Genomic DNA, 26,558 nt, shown 5'->3' on the forward strand with positions numbered 1-26,558 from the left:
TTAAAGCAAAAAACAAAAAAAAAAGGAAGCGAGTTGTTGTGTGTCGTAGTACACACCTTTAATCCCAACACTTGGGAGGCAGAGGGAGATAGACCTCTGTGACTTCAAGGTGTGGTAGCACACGCCTTTAATCCCAGTGCCTAGAAGGCAGAGACAAACAGATCTCTGTGAGTTCCAGGTATAGTAGTGTACGCCTTTAATCCCAATGCCTGGGAGGCAGAGACAGGCGGATCTCCGAGAGTTCAAAGACAGCCTGGTCTACAGATGTACGCTCAAAAAGCAAAAAGTTAACCTAGAAATGTCGCAGCTTAGCGCCTAGTGATTTAAAGGTGTAAATCAAAAGTGCTCCTGGATAGTAAAAAATTGCAGATTCACAATAGGACAGATTCAGATCACTAAACGAGTCACACTGTTGGATGAATGTACGTAGGCTTGAGAGAGAGAAGAAAAGGAATATAGAGAATAAAGTTAATGGTTAAAAAAAAAAAGGTAAAGTCTTTAAAGAGACAGAGTACAGATAGTTAAGAGATTAAAAGAAATAAAGAAAAATAAGCTACGTAAAAGATGGAAAATTCACAGAGAGTCTGGATTATGTACATTGTGTTTTCTTTAAAATTTTTGACTGTAAAGGAGCTAAGTACAGACAGACATTTCATTACATGGGCTGCCAAGCTAAACCAGAATGGATATAAGGGTATTACGATTTCAGAATTTGGGTCTAAGGATATGATGCTTTGGAGAGAGTCTTCTTTTGTTTTCACAGAGGATGAGACTCTATGGATTTCTTCTATTCCGATTTGGTATGATGGACCACGTCCTCCTGAAGGGTTGCTGTGAACATCTTCAGAAAATTGCTTTGCTCAACTGCCAACTGAGATAAACCTGGCACACAGGTTACACCCTAAATAATCTGATTAACGACGCCCCCATTCAGCAGGAAGCAGTTTGGAGAGAAAAAACTGCGCCCATGTTCCCAAATATGGTTTATAAATGTTCTTTTACATTTAAAGGGGGAAATGATATAGGTATGAATAATTTGCATTGGTATGGATTTTAAGGTCAATTTTGTTATATGTATAAGTGTTTCTGATTTTGATTAAGGTATTGTGATTGTGTAGTTCATTTAAATATGTACTGCATAATTAAGAAATATAGGTTGTTAATGGATAATCATCGATAATAGTAAAGCTTGCAGTCATGTTAGTTAGATTTTCTAGATATATAGAGAGAGATATTTTAGATAGATATTCTTCATGTCTTTCAAAGATTACAGAATAGGACATTTAATGTTTTAATTACTGAGGACTTTTCCTGACAATGAGACACTCTGCTCCTGGCAGCACCAATCTACTTCAAGAGGAAGATGGGCATCGAAGAGGTACCTTATGGAGTTTGATAGCCATTTGGGCAAGAAACTGCTCTTGCCTGGACTATTGCATAAACTGGACACAGAGAACCCACAGAGAGAGGACTACTGAACTTGCCTAAGGTGAGATGATCTTTCGGGGTTCCTGATTCATGAAAGAGTCTGCGAGACATTCTGCAGGACATAACAGATAGTGACTGAACTGACTTTGAATTTTCCTGCTTTATGGAAATGTCTGCTGCATACCATGGGCCTAAAGGCTGAAGATGGATGCCCCAACGGTACAGAGGAACTTTGGGTGACTGTCCAGGCAGCGAGATGTCTCTGTCATTTCTAGAGTTTTATGTAGTATTGTATCTTTCTGGAGTCTTTGATGGAGTTAAGAATAGTTAGTTATAGTTATAGTTTCCCTTAGTTATGATAAAGATTATTGTAATTTTTACTTGATAACTGTTTTGTTATATGTAATTTTGCTATGTTAAGGTTAAAGCCTTCCTTTTTTTTGTTTAAACAGAAAAAGGGGAAGTGATGTGGGAGTGTCATATATCAATTTGTTGATTCCTTTGGCTAAGCAATAAAGAAACTGCTAGGCCCATTTGATAGGCCCACCCTTAGGTGGGTGGAGTAAACAGAACAGAACGCCCAGAGGAAGAGGAAGTGAGGTCAGACTCCGCAGCTCTCCTCTCCGGAGCAGATGCAGGAGAGACGCCATGCTACCCGCTCCAGGCAGACGCACACTATGAAACTCCAACCCAGGATGGACTTAGGCTAGAATCTTCCCGGTAAGCGCACCTAGGGGCGCTACATAGATGATTAGAAATGGGCTAAATTAATATGTGAGAATTAGCCTAGAAGAAGCTACATAGAAATGGGCCAGAGCAGTGTTTAAAAGAATACAGTTTCCGTGTAATTATTTGGGGCATAAGCTAGCCGGGCAGGCCAGGCGGCTGGGGTGTTTGGGGACGCAGCCCCGCCGCCGCTCCATATTACTACAGATTTCCTCCAATTTTTTGGTTGTCTTTTTTTCCATTTCTTTAAGAGATCTTTATCATTTCCTCTTTAAGAACCTCTATCATCTTCATAACGTTATTTTTAGTTCGTTTTATTGTGCTTCAGCTGCATTGGAATGTTCTGGTCTTGCTTTCATAGGACAGCTGGGTTCTGGTAGTGACAAATTGCCTTTTCTGTTATTATGTTCTCACATTGGTGTTTAATCATCTGCATTTGAGGTGATTATAGGTGTAGGTGTTGATTCCTCTGTTTGTCTTTGTTGGATGAGTGTTTTGTTCCTTGGTTTCTGTTTCTTCTCTGGTCTTCTGGCCTAAATGGCCAAGGGTTCTGGTGACTGGTTCCATAGGGTATCTCCACTGGAGTTTTGGAGGCCTTGGGTCTATTGATATGGTCTGGCATCTGGTACAGCTGAATTTTCTTGGGTCTGTGGATCTGGCCTGCCCTCCCAGTAAAACCTGAGTCTTCTGGGGTACCTCGAATCAGCTTGACCTCTGGTAGTGCTTCTGGGACTGTTCTTCTGGCTGGTGTGTACATGGGCCTATGGGATCTGTTCTTCCAACTGGTGTGGATTATGTCTGGGCCTATGCAGTCTGTTGGAGTTCTGGGGAAAAGCTGCTTGTTGACTAGTGAGGCAGTTGTAGCTGGTGTGATCCGCGCCGCAGTGGCAGAAGTCCGCTGGGATTTGGGGTGGGGAGCCCAGTAGCTGCAAGGCCAGGTAGGAGCTGGGATAGTATTGGCCTGGGGAAGGTTCACCAGGGACAGAATCCAGCGAGGGGTACAGTGTTCCACTGGAAGATGGGCCACTCACCCATTCTGACTTGTGTGGCCTGGGACTCAGTAGTCACCAATATTTTTATAACAAATATGTCTTTAGAATTAGTAGCTGGACTCGGATGAGGTAGTTCCAATTTTGTTTGCAACATCCAGAGCATTGTTAGCATGAGCCAGATGGATATCCCCTCTCTATGTCAGGTTTGATCAGTATAGCAGCCTGTCTGATCTGATGAATGCTGGATGTGACTTCACAGCGAACACATGTAATCTTCTGTCTTCTTCATGGCTGTCTCAGCAGTCTGGCCAATGATGCTGGCATAGTGGTTAAGCCTGTTTCTCCTGGGTATTCTATTGTGAGAGTATTTAGGCCTCCTCTGCAGCCACAGAGGCTTGGACCTTGACTGAAGGTTGGAATGAGGATCTGCTTCTTCATATGGTAGACATCTTCCAGCACACCCATGCTTTGACTGCAGCGCAGGAACTTCCTTCGTTTGTTTTTTTTTTTTTTTTTTCGCTATCTTGGCAAAAATACTGTTATAAACCACCATGTACTTGCTAAGAATCAAAACTGAGTCCTCTACAAGAGCAGCCAGTACTCTGAACTGCTAAGCCATCTCTCAAGCTCTTGGGTGAAATTAATGATAGTTACCTCCCCCATCTACATATCACAAGCACTATTGAACATAAACCTAATCATCTCTCCCTCCTTAATTTCTGTGTCTGGTAGAAGTTTAGTTCTGTTTTGACTTTTTCACTTTTGCTGTGTATAATGTGGTCCAAGACCTCTTATTCATACTTCCTGCTGAAATAGTGGCTTCAGATTCATTTAGTGAAGTTCTGTGGATAAACTCTCCATTTTGTTTCTCTGAAAAACATTTTGTTGCAACTTTTAAAATATATTTAGATGCATTTAAAGTATTGTGTTGCATATAACTTTGTCATTGTTTTTACTTCATGCTATTGTGTCAACTATCAGTCAATTTGTAATGAGTTTCCTTCTGTAGGATTTTAAGACCTCTTTGGCTTTGATATCAGTGTCTAACCTTGTGAATCATTTGTTGATCTGATCTATTATAATTTGTGCTATTTGGGATTCATCTAACTTCCTAATTGGAGGTTTATTGTCTTGCCGTTTTTGGAAATCCTAAATGCTCATCCTGATTGTTCTCTCTCTCTCTCTCTCTCTCTCTCTCTCTCTCTCTCTCTCTCTCTCTCTCTCTCTCTCCTCTCTTCTCTCTCCCTACCTCCCTCCCTCCCTCTCTCCCCACTTTCTCTTCCTCCATCCCTCCCTCCCTCCTTCCTCCCCTCTCTCTCTCCAGGATCTCACAATGCATTCCTGCCTACCCTAGCACTCATACATGGCTCCGTCTCTGCCTTCTAAGTGTGGGATTAAGCATGTGCACCACAATCTACAATGTCTGGCTCTTTAAAAACATTTATTTATTAATTCATTTTAAGTGCATGAGCATTTTGTTTGCATATATGTGTACCATGTATGTGCCTGGTGCCTGCTAAGGTCAGCAAAGTGTGTCACATCTCTAGCACTGGAGTTACAGATGTTTGTGAGCTGCCCTGTATGTTCTGGGTACTGGACCCAGGTCCTCTGTAAGAACAGAAAGTGATCTTAAGTTACAAGCCATCTCTCCAACCCCCGTGATGTTTCCCTTTGATTCTTTCTGGTAATCTACGTGCAATTTAAGAGACTCCCCTCTGTTCATATTTCAGTTTTTAACTTTTGTGTTCAGTCCTCAGAATTTTTTCAACTTTTGTTTTCTAGTTTCTCCATTTTTTTAGGTATATGAAATTATTTCCTGTGTTCTAACTTAATGACTGTATTTTTAAAATGACTTATGTCACATTGGGTCTATTTTGCGTTTCTTTCCTGTTATACTTTTTATTTTGTTTTATTATTTATTTATTTTGGTTTTTCAAGATAGATTCTCTGTGCAACCCTTACTGCCTGGCTATCCTGGAACTCACTCTATAGACTAGGCTGGCCTCAAACTCAGAGATCCACTTCATTTGCCTCTTGAGAGCTAGAATTAAAGACATGAGCTAACACCTTCTGGCCTATTGTATTTTCAATTCTCTTTCTTAAATATACTACAAACATAATTATGTTTATGTACCTGACTAATAAATATATACATACTCTTTTAGATCTGATGATTAATTGTTTGATTGTCAATTCATAAAAAACATTTCTTTATGTTTAGTGATTTTTTTATTGTACATTTGTGTTCTTTTGACACATATTATGGAAATTCTTTGAAATCTCAATTTAGAAAATAGCTTCAAGAGAAGTTTTACTTTTGTTTCTCTTGCCTAAGACCAATTTAGGTGATAATTTCGGGTTATGGATTTTTATGTCACCTAAGTCATACAAGTTCAGCCCCCAAATCTCCTTTTGTTTCTCTAGCAACCATTGTTTGAACTCTACTGGGTAGGGATTTACACTTGGAAATTATTCAGGACAGACTTTTTACTGACCAGAGCCAAATTCAGAGAGCCTGATCTATGAAAACCGTCTCACTCATTTACCCATTGCAGTTCTGCGTGCCACGTGTCTGATGAAACCTGCAGTGTGGACCTCCAGGATCAGGACATGCCTCAGAGCAAATGATGCTTCAGCGTTCCCCTGCTATGGCTCTCTGGCCATTACTGCTTTCTTCATAGAATGCTTTTATTTTTCTGTTACTAATTCAACCATACATTGGAGTGTGTGTGTCTGTGTGTCTGTGTGTGTCTATATGTGTTTGTGTGTGCATATATTCAGCACTTTTGGCTATGCTTTCCATGAAAGGCTTTCTGTTGCCCTGTGTTAAAACAAGTTCTTAAAAAAAATAAGCTGACTATAAGTCATGTAAAAATCAATAAAAGTCATATATAGAGTATGTCATAGAACTTAAAATAGGTGTGTAGAAATTAACCTTTAAATATTTGATCAGTCATATTCCACCTCTCATCTAAATTAGAACCAATTTTAGAAAGAGAGACAGTAAGTAAAATGGTCAATTAGACACTACTGTTGTTAAAAGTTGAAGAAATATGGATGGTGTTTCTTTTACCGCCTTTGTCCAGGAAAGTGTCCAGGACTTGAGAAAGAGGGTCACAGTTCTTGACTGCCAATTGCGAAAATCTGAAATGGCTCGGAAAACCTTTAAGGCATCTACTGAAAGGCTCCTTCATTTTGTAGAGGTAAGTTTTCTCTAAACTACTTGTGCATCTGTGGATTTTGATAGACCCAGGGATCCTGAAAACACTCCCCTGTACATACTGAGCTATAACTATATTACATTGTTTGGTTAAAAAATCTTGTCAGACCTGAAGGCACAAGGTTGTAATCTCGCTTCTTGGGATCCTGAGGCTGGAATAGAGCAAATCCAAGACCATCTTAGGCAACTAAATGAGACCCTGTTTCAAAATAAAAAGTTAAGAGGAGGGATGGAAATATACTTCTATGGTAGAATACTGACCTAGCATTTGATGTCCTAAACTCAGTCCCCAGTGCTGAGAGAAGAAAAGAGAGAGGAAGGGAAGGAGGGAGGGGAATAAGTACTGTCACAGAAAAATGTCATGGTGTTTGGTGAGTACAGAAATATCTCTGTTTCAAAACAGCGATTCTAACTTGCAGTCAGATTTAGAGGAAAAATAGCTAATATTACATGGATTGTTAGTAATAAATATGCATGTAATAAAACATACTGTGCTTTAATACTCTCCTAAAAACCCGATACCATGTAGACATAGTTGGGTAACTATTCACACTATCATGAAGTGCTAGAGTGTTGGCTTTCCTTATCAGTTAGGAGTGCTTGCCGCTCTTGGGAAGCCCCCGAATTCAGTTCCCAGCACCCATGTCAGGTGACTCACAACCACCTTAACTCCAATTCCACAGAAACTAACACCCTCTTCTGGCCTCTGCAAAAGTGTACACACACACACACACTCTACAGAGGACACAGAGAGATAAATTAAATACAAATATTTTAAATAAATAAATATCTTATAATTATTTCCAAGTAGAATTTCATGTTAATATAATTGACTCACCCACCATAATAGGATCATCTGTATACTCAATGAAGGAGGAAATTGTAAATATTGAATAATCAAGCAAAGTTTCTGGTTTTGTTTCTAAGCTCTCAAACTTACGAATCTCCTTTACCATCTTACTTGTCACTAGGCTGTGCAGGAAGTGCTTCTGGATAGTTCTGGTCCTTTCTCGAATCTAAGGTAAGAGTGCACTGTTGCACGTGGACACTGATTTCTTTGTGAATGATTGTGGTGAAAATACTCTCGGGTAGTTTCAGGATGCAGTGCGATTCCCACTGAACGCTTTTTAACTTTTTGGAAGGAAGTGCAGGAACATACTGTTTAGGCTCCATCTCTTTAAAAGAAACTACAGGAAGCATTTAGACAGCCATTGTAACTTCGTACTCTGAGATTGCGGATTCACACATCCTGTCTGTGTGTGGGTAAGCTGCTGGTGGCAGACGCACCGCCGAAGACGTCTCAGCCTGGCAGATGCATTACGTCAAATAGAATTTTGCAAAACATATTTCCACAATCAACTTCTTTCATTTTCATCATTTGGTAGATATAAATAAAAGAAGCATGTTTGTAGACTACACCTTGATTTGTTATTATCCACAGCATGCTGCTGTCTCAGGATTCCTCATAGCAGCTACAACACACACATAAGGCTCGTCTGTCCTAGACTTTGGTACATGGTGAAGAGCGTCAAGTGAAGAAAGATGCCTACCGACCTGTACTAAAAGTGCTTATTTCTTCATGACTGCCATAGTTCATACTGCATCCATCTCCACCAGTACCACTTCCAGAAACCCAAGCTACTATCATTGAGAAAACAACAGCTCAATAGGGGAAATAAGAGCCACACACAGGCTGCTGCTTGTAATACCAGTACTGGGGAGGCCGAGACAAGAGAATTTGTGTTGAATTCAAGACCAGCTAGCACGGTTACAGTGAGACCTTCTCTTTAAACAAAAAAAAAGGGGGGGGGGGAATAATGTCTAAAGTTGCTAGCTTTTGCATTCATTTTAATATTTCATTTCTTATTGTGAAAGAATCAGTCATTTTTGTTGTTAACCGTACTGCTTACAATATAATTCTGTGAATTCTGTGACTACTGTTTTTGTAAGGATTTGAAAACGCTTAGTAGCCATACCTCTGTTTTACATGTTAGCTGTGCCCCACCCCTCAGTCTCATTTTGACCTTTACTAATTCAGATTTTAATATTAAATACCAAGTTTTAAAATAATTAGTTAAAAGCCAAAAGCCAGTTCTTACTGTAAAGCACTTCTTAGAAGAAAAAAAGGCCACTTTAAAAGCTGCAGTATTGGTGCTGTGCCTTGTAAGCTAAACACTACCACAATCCTGGGCTCCCGTCTTAATATACCACATCTTCTTTGTCGCCTTGGCCACTTAACACAGAGTAAAGCCTATGTGTTTGAATTGGGGATTCCTTAAGTTCATCCTTGTGAGTTAATGCCTTCATGTTTAAAAAGATGGGTTGTTTTTTTTTCAAACTAGAGTTGTCTGTCTTCTTTTTTGAGGAAAACGTTGCGTTCTAAATTATGTCATAATGCATTTATTTCAGATGACACTTTAGTTAAACTCTGGAACACAAAACAAAAAGTAACAAATATGGAAAAGAGATTTACAAGGGCGAAGGGGGGCTATCAGAGTGGGAGGGAAATAGGATCGTGGAGCATAGCCAGAATGTGCTGCATATCGGTATATAAGTATGATATTATCAATGAACAAAATTTATTAATAAAAAATAAAATAAAATGTCATAGTAAAATATATAAAGTCTATAGGCTGTTCTGTAATTAGGAAAAACAAATGGGAGGATTTAATAGATAATTTCTTAAGTAAATATACATGTATTGAATTTATAATTAATATTATTATTAGGAATAAAAACATCTGTTTATTAAACTAAGGTTTATATGTGTAGTCTGAAATTGTGCAAAATGGAACAAAAAGATCCAACAAATCATTTAAGACGCAGGCTTGCCTTCATTTACTTCCGCCTTATGTATAAAGTCAAACGACTTCTTACAATATGCCTATTAATACATAATAAACAAGTGAAAGCAGAGATACTAGTCTCTCTGATTCAGAGCTTGTATGGCTCTATGGATATAACGTTGCCAGAATTAGAAATATTTTTGGGCAAACACAGTGGCGATGAACTCAGGCTTAGCAAAGATGCACCGGTGTCACGTGCTGTACAGTATGCTCAAGGCCATTCCGTTGCCCACACAGTAACAGAAGAGTTATGATGCCATCGCAGACTTCGCTCCCGCTGCTGGGAAGGAACGGACGCAGCGTCCCAGCAGCCCTGCTTCTGGAATCCAAGGAGCTCGCTAGAGCTGTTCGTGCCATACTTGATATGGACTGTAAGTTGTCCTTTTTTTTTTTTTTGCATTTTTTTGATAATTTGTTAAACAAGGCAGAAGAAAAAACTCAATTCTGATAGTATAATTGCATGAAATACATTTGTCTACAGTAAAATGGATGGCCACTCATTAAAACATTAACATACTGATTATGGAAAAGAGAAGCCGCTGTGTGGGAACCGTGTGTCAGCACTGAGGATCTTTCAAGTCAACACTGTGGTTTCAAGAGAAGCAGACCTTTTTCTAAGTAACTCCCCACCCCCAGCACAGTGTCCTCGGGGAACACCTAAATGACTGGACACTTCTTCCTTTCCCTCATCATGTCCCCAGGCACTCTGCCTCTTCATGAGAATTTCAGCTTTTAATAACTGTTTTCAACATACCATTTATTTTCCTGCATTGAAAATTATAGGTGATTCTTCTAACTCTAACATTTATAAAAATCAATAATAACATGTCAGTACTATAAAATAGAAAAAAATAAGAGGAATGTGATTCATGGCAGAATGTTCTTAATAGATGAAGTCTTCTCCAACAGCCCAACAGCACTAGGCGATGTCAAACTATAATACTGTTATCTGCACATAGAGTCCCTACAAAAGTAAGAGCTATGAGGGTAGATTAACACAGCCACCTTTGGTTCTCAGTTCAAGTAGCACAAGGTCACTGCATGTGTAACACGATTGTCTGAAATGGTGAACAGCTCCTGGCAAAATTCTGAACAAAGGACATTGCAATACTTTATTAATTGACTCAGTGCTTCCAAGCCTGGAAAAGAAAGGACACATTTAAACTATGCAAATGTTTTGTGTTTATCTAAAAACAAAATCATATTCCAGGATCAGGTAGCTTAAAAATTTTTAGCAATATGAATTTATTGGGCATTTGAACATGATATGAGACAGAATAATTCCTTTATGTTAGACTGGGAGGGATGGGGCATCCTTCCTCTCAATACCACAGTGTGTCCCAACACTGCTCATAAGTAATGCCTCCTGCTTCCTTATAGATGTTCTTGTGGCACCATGCTTCAGCTGAGACCCTGCTCCTCAGCAGCTCACAGTCACCTAGTAACCGTCCATAGGTGCACAGAGCTGTAATAGAGAAATTTTATACAAAGAGAGAAAATGGTCACCAGGTAAATGAAGATAATATAATATTCAGAACACGATTACATTTTTAAATAAAATGAATTATTATACTTAAAGATATCATATCCATTATAGAAGAATGATTTGCTATTAAAGAACCAATCTGAAGTGGATTTTATTTATTCCTGAAGAAAATATTAAATAACCTTTCCTATTTGAATATTGTGAAGATTTTAAAAAGCACTACTCATATTAGATATCCTAGCATAAAATTTTCTTTTAATTTAATTTTCTTAAGCTTAGAGGTTCTGTGTTATGCAGTAAATATTTACTAACTACAATGCCCATTTAACAAAGATGTTAAGTACTGACGTCATTCTTTCAACATTACGTATCGGGATGAGAATTTCAAACCCTGATATACATACCACTTCACTCCTCTTCGTCCCTGCCGTCTGGAACACGCTGCTGCACTCTCCTTTCCAGTGTGAAGAAACGGGCTGGCCCAGCGGCCTAGGGTCACACCATCAGTCAGCAGTAAAGCAGGAATCTGTAAACAGCTGTGACTCATTTCAGAGGGGGTGCTACTCTTGCACTTCAGACTGGAGCTTCTGCTTAGTTGAGGGATCCAGACAGCTGATTATTGCAGTGGTTCTCAACCTCCCTAACGCTGAGACCCTTTAACAAAGTTCCTCATGCTGTGTTGACCCCCCCACCATAAAATTATTTCATTGTTACTTCATGTAATAATGTTACTGTTATGAATTGTAGTGTAAATATCTGACATGCAGGATATCTGATACCGAACTCTCAAAGGCACTGAGACCCCCAGGTTGAGAACCACTGCTGTAGCGGCGCTGCTCTAACACTGTATTAACAAGCAGCGTGGTTGCATTTTAACTCACACTTACTTCACAGCTCTAAATATACAAACATAAAGGTACAATGAAGAAAGAATGATGAAATGGAGCTTTATGCAGAGTGCTAGTGTTATCATCAACTGTCCTATTAATCATTGCTCCATTATAAGTCACCCCAAAATTTGATGACCAAACCATTTTAGTATTCTGCTGTTTAGTCCTGTGGAGTAGCTAGGTTCAGCTGGACAGTTCTTAGTAGGGAATTCAGACGTTGTTATAGTCAGTTAACTCCTAACATTTCAGTCATTTGATGTTTCTAGTAGGCTGGCCATCTAAATGCCAACTCCAGTACCTGTTTTTTATACCCTCTCCAGCACGGAGGCCTTGGTAGTTAAATATACATGGCGCACAAAGCTCCCACACAGATGGTCAAATGAGGAAGAGGGAAACTGCCTCCTTCTGGGGCTGAGCCTCAGAAGCTGCATGCCGTTAACCTCTACCATGTTCTCTACATGCGTGCAGATGATTCCAGAGATTGGGTAGGCAGATGTTAGCTTCATGGTCACCTTTGAAGGATATAATTTTCAACATTAGAGTGTATCAGATATAATTGAGTTAGTCATGGTGGCTACATACCATCGTCCTTGTGTCGGTTAATATGGGGCACTTAGAACAGCATGTGGTCTCTGTTTCTGTCCCTTCCCTTAATATTTCCCGTTATCTGTGTTGCTCCAGCATTCCTCTGTCCATCCTGGTCCCTTCTTCTAACCTTCTCTAAGCCAGGAACCAAATACATCCAGGTGGATGGATGAAAGACTGACTGGATGGGTGGATGATCGGTGGGAGGAAGGATGGACAGATAGACAGATGAACAGGTGGGTAGGGATGCAAATGAGTAATCAGGGAAAAGGAGATAATGTCCTCCTAATGTCAAAATATTTAGTTGTGGGTATAATTCTGCCTAGTAAGTAGCATTGCTTGGCTTGAACTAACATTCACAGACCCTTTGGTAACTTTTGACCTAACAGATCCATTATTGAAGATTGGAAGGGATCCCCTAAAATACTGTCTGTTCACTTTATAAGATGAATGTGTGTTTAAATTTTTATGTAATCTAATGCATTTTAAAAAATAGAGCTATAGCCGGGTGGTGGTGGCGCACGCCTTTAATCCCAGCACTCGGGAGGCAGAGGCAGGCAGATCTCTGTGAGTTCAAGACCAGCCTGGTCTACAAGAGCTAGTTCCAGGACAGGCTCCAAAACCACAGAGAAACCCTGTCTCGAAAAAACCAAATAAATAAATAAATAAAAATAGAGCTATATGTCATAAAAACATAATAATTCATTATATGGAGGATTTCTCTGTGCGTTTTAGGAAGGACTAACCCCAGTCACTTCTGATAAATATGCGTAGCTCAGAATTGTGTGTATTAAACATTTTTATGATTAGGTGGGAAGAGCAGAGGGAAGCACCTGCATGGACATAGCCCAGTGGACGTCGCCGCCTTTAATTTTAATTACCTCACTAACATCAACCATTATCTCTGTCAAACATGATTATTCAAGGAAAATATTTGACATTCAGCAGAACCTCTTTGGAAGAGAACAGAAATCTGACGCATGCACTTTTTATCCTTTGTGAGATTGTACGTGCTTTGATGTTTCAAACCAGGAAGCAGTTCTACACTGACTGCTTTTTTAAAGTATAGCTGTTAATGTTGGCATGTTTTGTCAGTGTTTTTCAACTTTATAGGCATAGCTCTTTAGGTTTAATGAGTCTTTCTTTTTCTGTAAGCAGTGATTTTTTTTCATGTATATAATAGGAAACAGAAAATTACTAGAGTGAGGTAGCTCAGTCAGCCAAAACCCCCAACCTCATTTCTTTTGCTTTACTTATCTGTGTATTTCAAGCTATAATGTGAAATAGTCACTTGGGCAGTTGCCTCTACTTTCTTTTAATATGAATACACTCTAGGATGTTATACTAAAGTTTTTCCTCAAAAATATGTAGGATAAGCTCTCTTTTACCTAACAGCTTAAAAACAAGCTCAGAGGACTATTAACAAGTCTTTCTTTGTCCCTCCAGCCAGCTCCCAAATAATACCATGGAGACTTCTTATTAATTATGAAAGCTAGGTCTATAGCTTAGGCTCGTTCTTAACTAGCTCTTATAACTTAAATTAACCCATTTATATTGATCTATATTCTATCATGTGATGTTACCTATCTTCCCTCTTGCACCTCCTGTTTCCTCTCTGTGTCTTTGCTCCTAGCTTCCTCCTCTTCATCCTTTCTCTCTCCCAAAATCCCACCTATACCTCCTGCCTAGCTATTTACCATTCAGCTTTTATTACACCAATGATAGCCATACATTTTCACACAGTGTACAAATATCCCACAATGAAAGATAATCCTGAACCCATTCTGGATTCCCTGTTTTTCTGAACTCTGATGAAATACCCCTTCTAAAAATGTCAAACAATTGCATTTTGCATCCATTTTTAGACTATTCCTGAAACCTAAGCTAGGATTTCCATATGTAGAATTCCAGGGAGCATGTATGCTTTCTACACTGTAAGCATGGCCTTCCCATCCTCATCAGAGTTCCTGTGGAGACAGATGTCACACTGTCTCATATCGAAACTAGAGGATACAGTGGGTACATGGAAAGTGCTCCATGGAGCTGAAGCTAAAGATGGTCCAAGTCTGGCTAATGCTACTGCTAAGGTGACTCCTGGGTTACATGGTAATTATATACAGCAAGTAATTGAAATTTCCTTTCTGTCCGGTAAGTATTTGGTTGTTGTCTGAAGCTTCATTCAGCATGGATCCATTAGGAAAGGAGGTAGACGGGAGCTCTTCTGAATATAAAGCTTTTAACAATATTGCTTTTAGTTAAAGTGTGATCACCATGGGGAACTGTGGGGACGTGTTTTTATCAGCACCTTATCTTTCTACTGTCTATTGGTAACCATGACAACCTTTGGTCTGTTCTACTGTATTTAGTAAAACAGTATGGAGGGAACACAGACATCTTCAGTGGAACCCTGGAAACGCTTTTCCAATCTCCGTCATATCTGCATGGCCAATATCACTGTGTAATCACCGTGTGAATTAACTGCTGCTTCGTCTTTGATTGACATATAGAATGACAGAATTATCATGAAGCGAAAGCAAAAACACCCAGTTCTGACTTAAAATAGCTTTAAAACTTCCTGCCTTTAAGATTCTCAAGGAAATGAAAAAATAGGTTGTAAAAACATCCTTTCAATAGTCAAAAGCCAGAAGTAGAAATATGTAACATACTTACATACTTTTCTCATTCAAGCTCTTATAAACAGGTATGAATGCATAGTTATGTAAAGGCCACTGCATTAAAACAAGAAAATATAGCGGTCAAGACTTAGGAGAGCTTAGAATTAAGATTGTAGTTATGCTAAAACCTTCCAGTTCTGCCCGCACATTTAAATTGGCATTTACAATTGAGTGTACACTTTAAAAGACTGAAAGAGAGATGTGTCTACTCAAGAAACAAGAAGAATATATCATAGCTGGTGTCTTAAGCTTGGTGTTTCACAGAACTGAGATGCAGTTGCAGCTAAATTTTCTACACCCACAAGGACCTAAATGATGCCAGAAAAGGAAGCACAGGGCATGGATCATTTTGTAAGGAATACACTTTCTTCTCTCTCAAATTACTCATATATTAGGCATTTCAAAAAAAACCACAACAACTTAGGAGCCATCTGGACTTACCACTAATTAGTTGAAAGTAAACATTCCCATCAAATACAGGTGGGAATGTAATTTGGCACAACGTTTTTCAGTACACACACACACACACACACACACACAAGATCTTTTTAAAGAACCTTTGAAAAGTTTTTTAATGTTAAAAAATGTTTTAAAGTATCACATATTTTAACTCACAAATCTCAACTATTGGTATTTTTATAAAGTGAGTAATAAAAGATATATGTGTAAATATTTTGATTACAGCATTTCTTATTTTAAAAAGTGAAGGTCCAAACTGTTAGAAATTGGTTGACTAATTAAGATTTACTCAGCCATCTTCCCAGAAGCACCAACCCTCTGATGATATATCATTCTCTATGCAAGCATCCTCCATCATTTCTGCTGATTCATTAATTAGCAATAGTTTAACTCTATTTTTTAACTCACTTGTATTACAAGTATGTGTTTTGTTTGTATGTCTGTGCCATATGCCCGTGTAGTACCCAATGAGTCCAGAAGAGGGCATTAGAGCACCTGGAACGGGAGTCACAGGTGTTTTTGAGTTTCCATGTTGGTGCTGGGAACTGAGCCCAGTCCTCTGCTAGAGCAGTAGAACTGTTAGCTGTTGAGCCCAGGATTTTAACTCTTAAAAGTAGGATCTCAACTTGGTGTGTCTTCTCTTAATGCTCTGAGACAATAACTGATACCTTTGTCAAGTCTCAGGGCATCCTTTCCAAGATCAAAAACCAATTCTAAGAAGATAACTCAATTTTTTATAAGTATGTAACACATTTAGTATAGAAGCAACATGGAAGCTGCTTAAGCCAAGGAGAAAACATCTCAGGAAGTGGGGAAAGACAGTGGTGTGAAGTGGGGAGAGATAGTGGTGTGACATCTTAAACATCTCATGAAGTGGGGAGAGACAGTGGTATGAAGTGGGGAAGAGTGGTGTGAAGTGGGGAGAGATGGTGGTGTGACGTGGGGGCAAGGCAGTGGTGTGAAGTGGGGGAGAGGCAGTGGGTGTGAAGTAGGGAGAGACAGTGGTGTGAAGTGGGGAGAGACTGGTGTGAAGTGGGGAGAGACAGTGGTGTGAAGTGGGGAGAGATAGTGGTGTGACATGGGGACAAGGCAGTGGTGTGAAGTGGGGGAGAGACAGTGGTGTGAAGTGGGGAGAGACAGTGGTGTGAAGTGGGGAAGAGGCAGTGGTGTGACATCCGAAATGCCTTCAGGATTCTTCGTTGAGACTCCTCCCTTCTCTGAGGTCCAAAGTTCATCCTTCATGTCTTCTCATTCCTACTGCTGTGTGCCTCACGCTTCCATCATTTTTTTAATTTCTCCTCATAGTATATTTTAATGATTAGCCTGAATTTGTCAGAGAAAAACCATGTTTCTGTGGTGGAAGTCAACCATACTGTGCAGAATTGGCATTGTGCGATTTGCCTGCCCCAGAGTTGTTCTGTGGGTTATTCACCTGCTTCTCTTGGAACTGGTCTGCTAGGCAGTGTCTTACTGTGTGACTGTGTCCGCAAAGAGAAAAGTTAAGCTGTTTTTGCAGAATCAATTTCTTCTCTGGTAATTTCATTTTTCAGAGTTGGGTATTTAAGACTGTTGATATTCATAGACAAACCATTCAAGAAATGGTAAACATGGATTCCCTTGTATTATTACAAATGAAAGGTCAGTACCATATGGTTCTACTAAGAAAATGCATTGAATTCAATCTTGGACAACTTAATTCTGGTTAGCTTCAAGAAAAATAATTTCATCCTGGATTAAATTTTATTCCCAGCCCAAAGAAAAGCAAAGAGAAACATAAATCCCTTAAGAAAAGGCAATAATTTCGATGTATTTCATTCTTTTTCAAACTACAGAGTATCTACAATGGGACAGACTCAGACCTAGGCACTAAAATAGCAATATAAAACACAGAATGCCTGAAGGATTATTCATATTCCCTTGCTGTCCAACAACCTAGATAATGTACCAGGTAAAGATGTTAAGTAAATGGTCAAACAAGCAAATATCCTAGTTCCAGAAGGGAGTAAATGTTATACACATCCAGAAACCAGCCAGGAACAGCAAGTACACGAAGATGTGACTTAATAATGGTCGACAGCGTTCTTCTGAAGAGCTAGGGCTGGGGTCCCACCACAACTAGAAAAGAACGATGAGAAGGGTTTCTCCAGCCCAATACAGTAGCTCTGTGCCAGGAACAACTGTGCAGTGTGTGAGGGACAGTAAGAACTAAGCTGTGGACCCAGCAGATATGAGCAAACAGATGAGCACCGTAAGATAAGGCTGCAGGTGTGGGCAACCGCTAGCTCGTGTAGGGCTTTAAATGGCATGCAAAGATATTCGTCTTTTATTTTAAGAGTCACAGGAAACCATCGATGGTTTTAAGCAGTGATAAAATAATATGACCTACATTTGCAAAAGTCTTATAGACAATTCTTACACTGAAGTATAAGAGTAGCAAGAATGAAGGAAACAAGGCTAGTTGGATATAGTGATGAGAGTAGGGATGATGGTCACGTTGAGTAGCAAAGACTATTTTAAAGAGATACTTATGCTTCTCCATCGGGTATTAGATGTTAGAAAACCTGAAATTCACTATGATATTTCAGTTTGGTATTCGTGTGTCCAGTAGCAATAAACACTTACCTATCACCTTGGATCTTAAACAACTACATGCCTCCCTATTGACCCATCTGTGTATCAATCAATTGACAAATTTGTGCCTTTTTCAATAGGAAAAAAATTCTGAGAAACTGGATGTTGGGCTATTGAGTACTATCAGACCTATAGCAGCAATCTGCCCTTTTTCTGTTGCTGCATAGGAAGTAAATATATACAGCCCTTTGAGTCATACAAATCAAGAAACCATCATGTTTCTTGTATTTAATATATGCAACCCAATTTCTACTGTGAGTCAATCCCAAAGCTACCACAGATGATGGGTTTTCATAGAAGCTCATTTCCAGGAACTTATCTCAGATCTATACTTTAATCCTGTATACTGTCGGTAGCCTCAAGTTATGAAGACATGGTAGACAAGAAAGATTTCATTTCTCTCTCAAGGCAGAAATAAAGTTGTCGAGGGGATTGCAGAATGTGCAAAGTCTAGGATTTAATCAAGTAAAAAAAAACAACAACCTATAGATCCTAGAATGAACATGACTAACAAACTTTAACGTGAACTGAGTTCAAAAAGAAAGGGAGAGCAAATGCGGAGACTGCTCCAAAGGTCACAGAAGCATTAGAGGATCCATGCTGATGGCAATAGACAGGGAATAATCACTCTTCCGTGAGATGACCACCAGTTATTTTCACAAAACTAACTTTAATCACAGAATGCCTAGAGTATAATTCTACTTCCATCTAGTAGCTAGAGAGGCTATAAATGATGTCAGACAGAAATGGTTTCCCGCTAGGCCTAACAATGTCTCCTTTCAAACTGAAGGCGATCTGTTGAGATAATAATTGATGGTCTCCAGAGTTCATGTGAGGACAGGGAGTTAACAGTTCACATAAACAGGTTGGCAACTGTAACAGGTTTTATAATTGCTTAATATGATAAAAACAGTTCAGTTTAATTCCAAAAGTTCAACTCCTGCTCGTTCACAACAATATTAATATTATCATTGCAGATATTATCTTTAAACTTGTGACATCAATATAGAAGGTTTGCTAACATTTACCATTTATAGTCTTACAATTTAAGCACTAGTTTTATTTCAGTACAGCCTCGTTAGCAGCCCTGTGAGATAGGTGTTATTTCCAGTGTGGAAGATAGGAGTTAAAAGCACTTTCTGAGCAGGTGTGGAGGATCTGAGTTCAAATCCCTAGTGCCCACATAAAAAGCCAAGGCATGTCTGTGTAGATTCCTATAACCCTGCTGCTGGAGGGAGGAGGAGATAGTAACAGGAGGACTTCTGGAATTGCTGGCTCACGGCCTAGCTCAAGGCTTAGGGAGAGACCCTGTCTCACGGAAGCAAGGTAGAGGATGATGGAGCAAGAAGCCTTAATTCTTCCTCTGGCCTCTGCAAACAGTCAGGCTTGGATGCTTTCACTCATGTGTGTATACAGCACATACACTCACACTTACATACACACGCACGTCATAAAAATATGAAAATACTTACTTCATTCGCAAGCTTAGAAGGAACAGTGTTTCAAGTCTAGGATACTTGGTAAGCCCTTTGAGTGTAATAAGAGTATAGCTGACAGAGTATGTCACAACTGAATTGGCAAGGTTTTTGTTTGTTTTATGATTGTTGTTGTTGTGGGGGGTGTTTTTGTTTTGTTTTGATTTTCATTTTTAGAACTATATGAAATCATACGGTCTCAGAATCAATGGCAGCCAAGAGCCGGAAAATATTATGAACTGTCTCTCTGTAGACTTAGCTTTCTGACTCCAGAGAAGGAATATCATCTTCATAAGGTCAGCTTGAGGATTTAGGGGTGTGGAATGAAATTGCTCTTTAAAACGTCAAGCAGATTGCATTGGATAGAGGCTTCTAAATTAAAATCAATAAACAAAATCCAGTTTGTCTAATTTTCATGACTTAGAGGTAAATGCACAGGATGTAACTTCAGTCCTGTTGGGTCAGGTACAAGGTATCTAACTTGTGATAACCTTGGCTTTCTCAGGACAGAGAAGTGGGAGAGTATTTGTTTTGTTATCCTTGGAAACTTCTGAACTTTTTTTTATAAGAAATCATTTATTATGTCTGCCATGTAAAGCATCTCTTTAAGGTACAAAGAATCATAAGACAGCATAGAAACCTCACAGCAAGACCTAAGTGACACCTTTGGGGCCATATATGTATCGCATATAGAGCAGTGGTTCTCAGCCTGTGGGTCACAACTCCTTTGGGGGTCAAATGACCCTTTCACAGGGGTCTCCTAATACCCGTTATAAGTCATAGCAGTAGCAACATTACAGTTAGGAAGTAGCAATGAAAATAATTTATGGTTGGGGTCACCACAGCTTGAGGACCTGTGGTAAAGGGTGGCAGCATTAGGAACCTTGAGAAGCACTGAATGGGAAGCAGGGAATGGGAAGGGTGTAACACTCTGTAACACTCCTAAAACTGAGAGAGAGGGTGCGGAGTCACGCGGGAGCGCTTCTGGAATGTTTGCTGAAACAATATGACTCTATACTAGCCTGGTTTAACTGTCATTTATCCTCAGGACCACATGGTGTGGTAATGCTGCCCATTTCTTTCATAATGCCAAATTTTAATAAAAATTAAAGTAAAATAGGGAGAATATGAGATTGAGAAAATATGCCTCCTAGAGAAGACCATTCATAACCTTAGACAGATAACTAAAACTTGCTTTTTATACATTTATAAATTTTTGAATTAATGCATCTGGCTTCCTAAGTATCATGGGATAAAAAGATTTATCACAGTTGCTTTTACTTTTGACGTAAAATTAGTTGTTGTTGTCCTAAATGACATCTTTATGTAACTGATTTGTTATCTTTTCAGAGACAGGGAAGTGTAGTGATAAGACAGTGTGCTGCAGGGTTCAGGTTCCAGCCCAGCCACAGGTAGACTGGTGCCTGGGGTTCTGTCAGCTCCTCCAGCCTCATTTCTTTGCCTGTGAAGGAGGGAACAGTAACTCCTGTTCACAGTGAGGATTGAAGGTGATGCATCTGGGGTGGCCAGCTGCTGTCTCTCAGTGGCTGCCATTTGATACATACCTTCTCAGTCTCCATTGCTGCTTGCCCAGTGTAAGTGTTAAACAAATTCCTTCTTTTTCCCTCCTCTCTTTCTTTTCCCCGATGAGACCTAAAAGCCTTGGGAATCAGTGAAATCTCTCTGTTAATACAAATATACATAAGCTATCATTATTCAGTTATTCCTCTAAGAAGCGGATGGAAAAACAAAACAAACAAAAATCCTTGAGACTAACATTTTACTTTTTCAACTAAAACTTAGTGGAAGAACAAAATCACCTCCCCTGTATCTGCACAGCCCTAACTAGATGCTCTGCACCATTTTTTGGGACTTCCTGGTTACAGCGTGTCTATGGAAGGTTATGCCAGATTTCAGAATAATTTGTCTGATAGAATGGGGGTAAGAAAGGCCTCAGATGAAGGTTCCTGAGCAGAGAGTCGAGGATGTGAGTGACGATGATTCACCAGAGTGGCACTGGAGGTGAGAAAAGATCTAAGCCATGGTGAAGCAGCAAGAGTAGGCTTGGACCATCCAGCACAGAAATCTCAAAACAGGTCATTTGCTAACTGCTGATTGCCAGGCTGCCATAATCACAACGGTCTTTAGTGCTTTTAACCTGTTGGCCTGACAATTATTTAATAATAGACATACCTGAATACGTATCACAGAGGCCACGAAAGCAAAGTTGTTTTATCTTGTTTTGTTTTGCTTTTAAACTTGGATTAAATGAGTTCATTTTAATTTTTAGAGAATAGAAAGGAGTGGATGCAATGATTCTAAAAAGTTAACTCCATGGTATAAAATTACAGTCTTGGCAAAAGAAGAAGAGGCAATAGAACACAAATCAGCTTCATATGGTTCTTTGATGAGTTTAACAAAAGATGAGCAGAGAAGCACCTGAAGAATTAAAACAGTGTCGTCCAAAACACTAAAGCAGGATTTACTTAATTAGCATACTATTGAACATATTAAAATTGAGCTTATCTGATGTAATGAAAAAGGTAAGCTCTGATGTGAAGTAGAACAGGGGAAAGGTCTAAAATGATGTGTTAGGCAAACTCTTCGGATGGCTCTCGTGGCCTGTGCTTCCTGTGTTGATGGGCTGGTGTAATCCCTCCCCTGGAACATGTTCAGGACATGCAGTCTATTTGTGACCGGTACAGCCCCTTCCAGGTGACAGGATTTCCTGAATACACTGCACATGATTTTAATGCCTGTTTTATGCTAGGCTTTCTTGATTTTGGGATGCTTCAAAGGGTTGAACTGCTATGCAGGAAAACTCACATGGTTAGGATCTGCAAACTGTCTGGTGGAAGCCTTGGATCTTCCTTGAGACAAGCCACAGATAAGACCTCATCTATGCTCCACACTTAGGAGCCTCATGAGATCTTACAGAGAGGACTGCCTGAGCCACTGCCAGTCCCCTTCCCTGCAGAATATGGAAGACCATATATAAGTATTGTTTTCAGTAGCTGCAGAGTGTAGTAATTGATTATACTACAAAAGAAAATTAATAGCACAGGGCACTATCATTTCCTTCTAACTCTCTAATAAGGAAATGACCTTTCTAAGCAAATACTGACTTTTCTTGGGAATACAAAGTTCTCTTCTATTGGAATAAGAGACAAAATTATATTCTTAAAGCTTTGAGTCAAATTTCAGACTCCTAGGTTACAAACAGCCTCTCTATTCCCTGGACCTCTCCATCTAATCGAGGGGAGTGTGAGGGAATGAGAAGGTTGCCCCTCTCCAGGTTTAATTAAGACTGCAGCCTCCTAAGCAGACAGCTGCTGCTGTATGAGAAACGCTGTCATGAATCTTCTCCAGAGGCACACTTCCCGCCTCACCATGTGCTGCTTCTCAGTCAGCTCAACCCTCCAGTACCTGTCATGGCATTTGACACATAGCTGATGCGCAGTGATTGATGAGTGAACTCCTTATTAAGTTATCTCACCCATAACGAGTACAAGTGGGGAAGAGTCACCTTTCCCTACAAGGACACATCTCCTCATAACCTGGGGAGAGACAGCTATATATAAGGAAAGACAGTGGATCAACCGTGAAAATACAGAAGAATTTTAAATCTTTAATGTGAAAGTGGTCCATTTTACAGTTCTGTTTTTTCCTTTCGGTCTACAGAACTGTGTTTAGTTTTACATAAGCTTTTGCTTCAGAGTTAGTAGATGCCATAAGCTTCTCAGCAGGATGGACTCATTCATTCTGTCTCTGTTCTGTGTCTCCTTATCACACAAAGGCACAAACCTTTTATAGTCTGGCAGTAATTGAAATGGCTTTATCTTTTATTCATTTTCATTCTCAGAGCCCCCCCTGTGAAGACCCCATTTGGAAACCAAATTTTAGCATTATTCATCCGTATTTGTCACAGTGAATACCTGAGCATTATACCTCGCTAGCAAGTACTTTAATTATTCCTAATTGCTTTGTTGGACATTACTGATAACAAAAATATACCCTAAAATTTGGCCTCTTTCACATGACCTGTAAGTAGAAAATTGGCAAGAATGGTGCCGTTGCTTTTGCTATCTGTCAGAATGATTGCATTCTTTTGGCTAAACTAGCAGAAATACATTTTAATTCATAATGTCATTCTTCATTGGGTTGTGTGTTTATTCCAAACATTCATTTTCGAAAGAGAGATGACAGGTAACCTGATAGCCATGTGTAGCTAAGACTATTACCTTTTTAACTTTCTGAATTTTTAAGATATTTTTAGAATGAGTTATTTCCTCTGAATCATTCATGCTGTGTGGATATTCTGATTGTTTGACCTTAGTCCATATGCTGCATTATGCATTTCAGATTTTCCAACACACTAAATATTAGCTAGTTATGATTTCTTGATCTCCTCCCTGGACAAGGCACTGTCATTGTTATTATAATGGACAGAGATGTAAAATGAGCTATCTTCTCCTCCCTTATGGAGCTAACCATTTATAGACAGAATCAAAATGTATATGAATATGATACAACCGTAGTATAGTGGGCCACAGAAGAGTTTCAGATGTTCATGGATTTGGAAGGAAGGAAAATACACTTGTCTCCCATAGATGCTGCAACAAGTTGCCACAAACTTGGTGACTTAAGGCAATGTAGATATATTATCATATAGTTGTGAAAGCCAGAAGTTCAAAATGCATCTCTGGCCTAAAACTGAGGTTCAGTGAAAAGCTTCATGCTCTTCGTGGGACTCTTGAGAATTTTTGATTTCTTTACTCAGATTCTCTAGGATACTCACATTGCTTGGCCTCTGGTCTTTCCATCCTTAAAATCAGCTGGCCAGTCCACATTTTCTCATATCGCTTCATTCCAGTCCTGGACCTTCTACATCCAGCACCCACTTTTAAGGCTGTCTGTCATTGTGTTGAAGAAGCACAGTCTCGCTAATTTAAGGTGAGATGACACTAGCAGCTGGACTTCTCCCTTACATATAGCCTGGATTCTGTAGACTAGGGTGGGAGCAGCTCCAGGGAGACATTATTCTACTTACCATAGGAACAGAAGAAGGGGGCATGAGGAGCAGATGGTCCCTGAAGAATGGATAAATGTAGGCTCATGAAGGTAGAAGGAAGAACACAGGAATTGCTTTGTAAATGAATAACAAAGTAACAAGCTAAAACATCTAAGGTGAGAAATAAGTAAGAAATTTTTAAAAGATTATTTGGCTTACAACTTGGCTCAGCAAAATATTTCTTAAGGTTTTTTTGTCCTAAAAAAAAAAAAGTAACTGTGTGTCTGTGTTGCAACCATTCAACTCTCCCATTGTGGCAGGAAAGCAGTCATTGTTAATAAGAAGTGGTTGAGGTGTGTTCTAATAAAACTTTATTTATAAAATCAGGTAATAGACAAGATTTGGTCCCCAGACTATGGTTTTTCAAGCATTAGTCTTTGGCACAAGAAGTATGAAAAGAAGTAATTGAAAAAAAGTTAAGAGTTGGTGGGGACTATGTAAACAAACGCCTGGCAAAGTGTTTTGAAGGATTTTGTTTTAATAGACAGACAATAAAGGGCTATTGGTGTTTTTGAGAAAGGAGCAAGTGTAATTGGAGCTGTGTTTCTGATTCAGGAAATTCTGTCTGCTCAGCACTAGAGTACTGAATGGCTTTATTAGGGCCTTCATTGGGTGCTGTAACAACTATTTGACATCTTGGTCACTCTGATTCTGCCTGCTAGCCATGTTCATCTTTCTGAGTCCTTCAGACATGTCAAGCCTGCTCCTCCACCAGACCTATGGCACTGGTTGTCCCACCTGCCCAGGATGAAATTCCCCTGCTGCACAAAGCTCTCTCCTTCATTTCATTGTCTTCTCTGGTCCGATGTCACCTCTTGATCATCACCGCCATCACTGTCATCACTCGTGATCTGCTCACTTGCTTTGTCTTCCTATTAGAAGTGCTTCATCCTCACTGCAGCTCCAGACTGTGCACTGGCCATCATTCAGAAGGATTATTGGATAAATAAATCAGGAACTTCACAGAAGTGTTGTGTCAGAGCGAATAACAACTGAAAGAGAAACTGGATTTTTCAGCTGGATTCTTGGAGATTGCAAAATTTGTAACAGTCAAGGATGTCAGCAGAAAAGGCGTGTTTAGGAAGAAGGAGCACAAACCCCAGTAGTAGGAACTCTGAGGAGCTGCTAGATGTCTAGTGAGGTTTGGGAGCAAGGCCAGGATGTGGTGCCCTTGACAAGAGAGAGGGGAGTATGTCCGTGCCTGTGTCCTACTGAATGCTGAAGCCCTGACACTGCAGAGAGAAAACAGAAGTCCTCTGAGACAGCTCAAAGAGGTAGAGTAGAGGGGCCAGATGGGGAGCATTCAAGCTGACAGCATTAATGAAGATATGATTATTGGGGAATGGGGATACTAGGGAGGAGAGAATTTCTAAGGAATGATTATCAGTGCCAAGTGCTGTTGTTCAAAAGACACATGAGAAAGGCTTGACCTATAAAAGACAAGTTCTTCTTGGTTGCTAAGGGCAGAAATACATCTCACTCCAATGCTGTTTTGAATTTCAGTTTAATCTTCTGTGATTCATAAAGTATTTCCGTATCTGCTAGAAAATCATTTGTATGACCCGCTGTGTAACTAGTTTAAAAGTTACAGAACTAAGAAAAAAGATTTTGAAATTGCATATTGCAAATTTGCATTCCAACTGCTTCACACACAAACAGTACAAAAAGGGACAAATACATCATTTCACTAGGTATGTGCATGTCAAAAGATGCCATACATCATAAATATACACAATAAAAAATGAAAGAGAAAGTGTTAGAAGACTCAACAGAATCTGTACTGTGATTCTATACCATAAGTTGAAAGTTACATCATTTAACCAAATATCTGCCTGTGTCCAGATTCCTGTGGTTCCTGAGATCTGTGCTCTGCGAGCTTTTGGCCTTCACGGCATCCCCAGCCTCTTCTAAACAGAGACTTGCTAAGACAGAAGAGAAAGCTTAGGCCAGCAACACCTTTATTTTGTCTTCTGCTGACATATGAATGGTGTTAGACTTTTTGTTGAAAGATTACAGAATAGAATGTTTTCCTAACCATTAGAAAAACTTGGGCATCGCCTGCCACCAAGAGTCA

General features: G+C 39.5%; 1 protein-coding gene across 1 annotated transcript in view; it reads left to right on the forward strand.

Annotated features, from left to right (window-relative positions):
- The window catches only part of Stxbp4 (syntaxin binding protein 4), a 153,221-nt gene that overhangs the window by 86,969 nt on the left and 39,694 nt on the right, over positions 1-26,558 (forward strand). Inside the window, exons 14-16 of the mRNA XM_075991116.1 lie at positions 6,233-6,349; positions 7,338-7,387; positions 9,450-9,583. Of these exons, the coding sequence (XP_075847231.1) occupies positions 6,233-6,349; positions 7,338-7,387; positions 9,450-9,583 (301 nt within the window). The remainder of the gene's footprint in view (positions 1-6,232; positions 6,350-7,337; positions 7,388-9,449; positions 9,584-26,558) is intronic.

Source organism: Microtus pennsylvanicus, chromosome 11 (assembly GCF_037038515.1).
Source record: "Microtus pennsylvanicus isolate mMicPen1 chromosome 11, mMicPen1.hap1, whole genome shotgun sequence".
NCBI lineage: Eukaryota > Metazoa > Chordata > Mammalia > Rodentia > Cricetidae > Microtus > Microtus pennsylvanicus.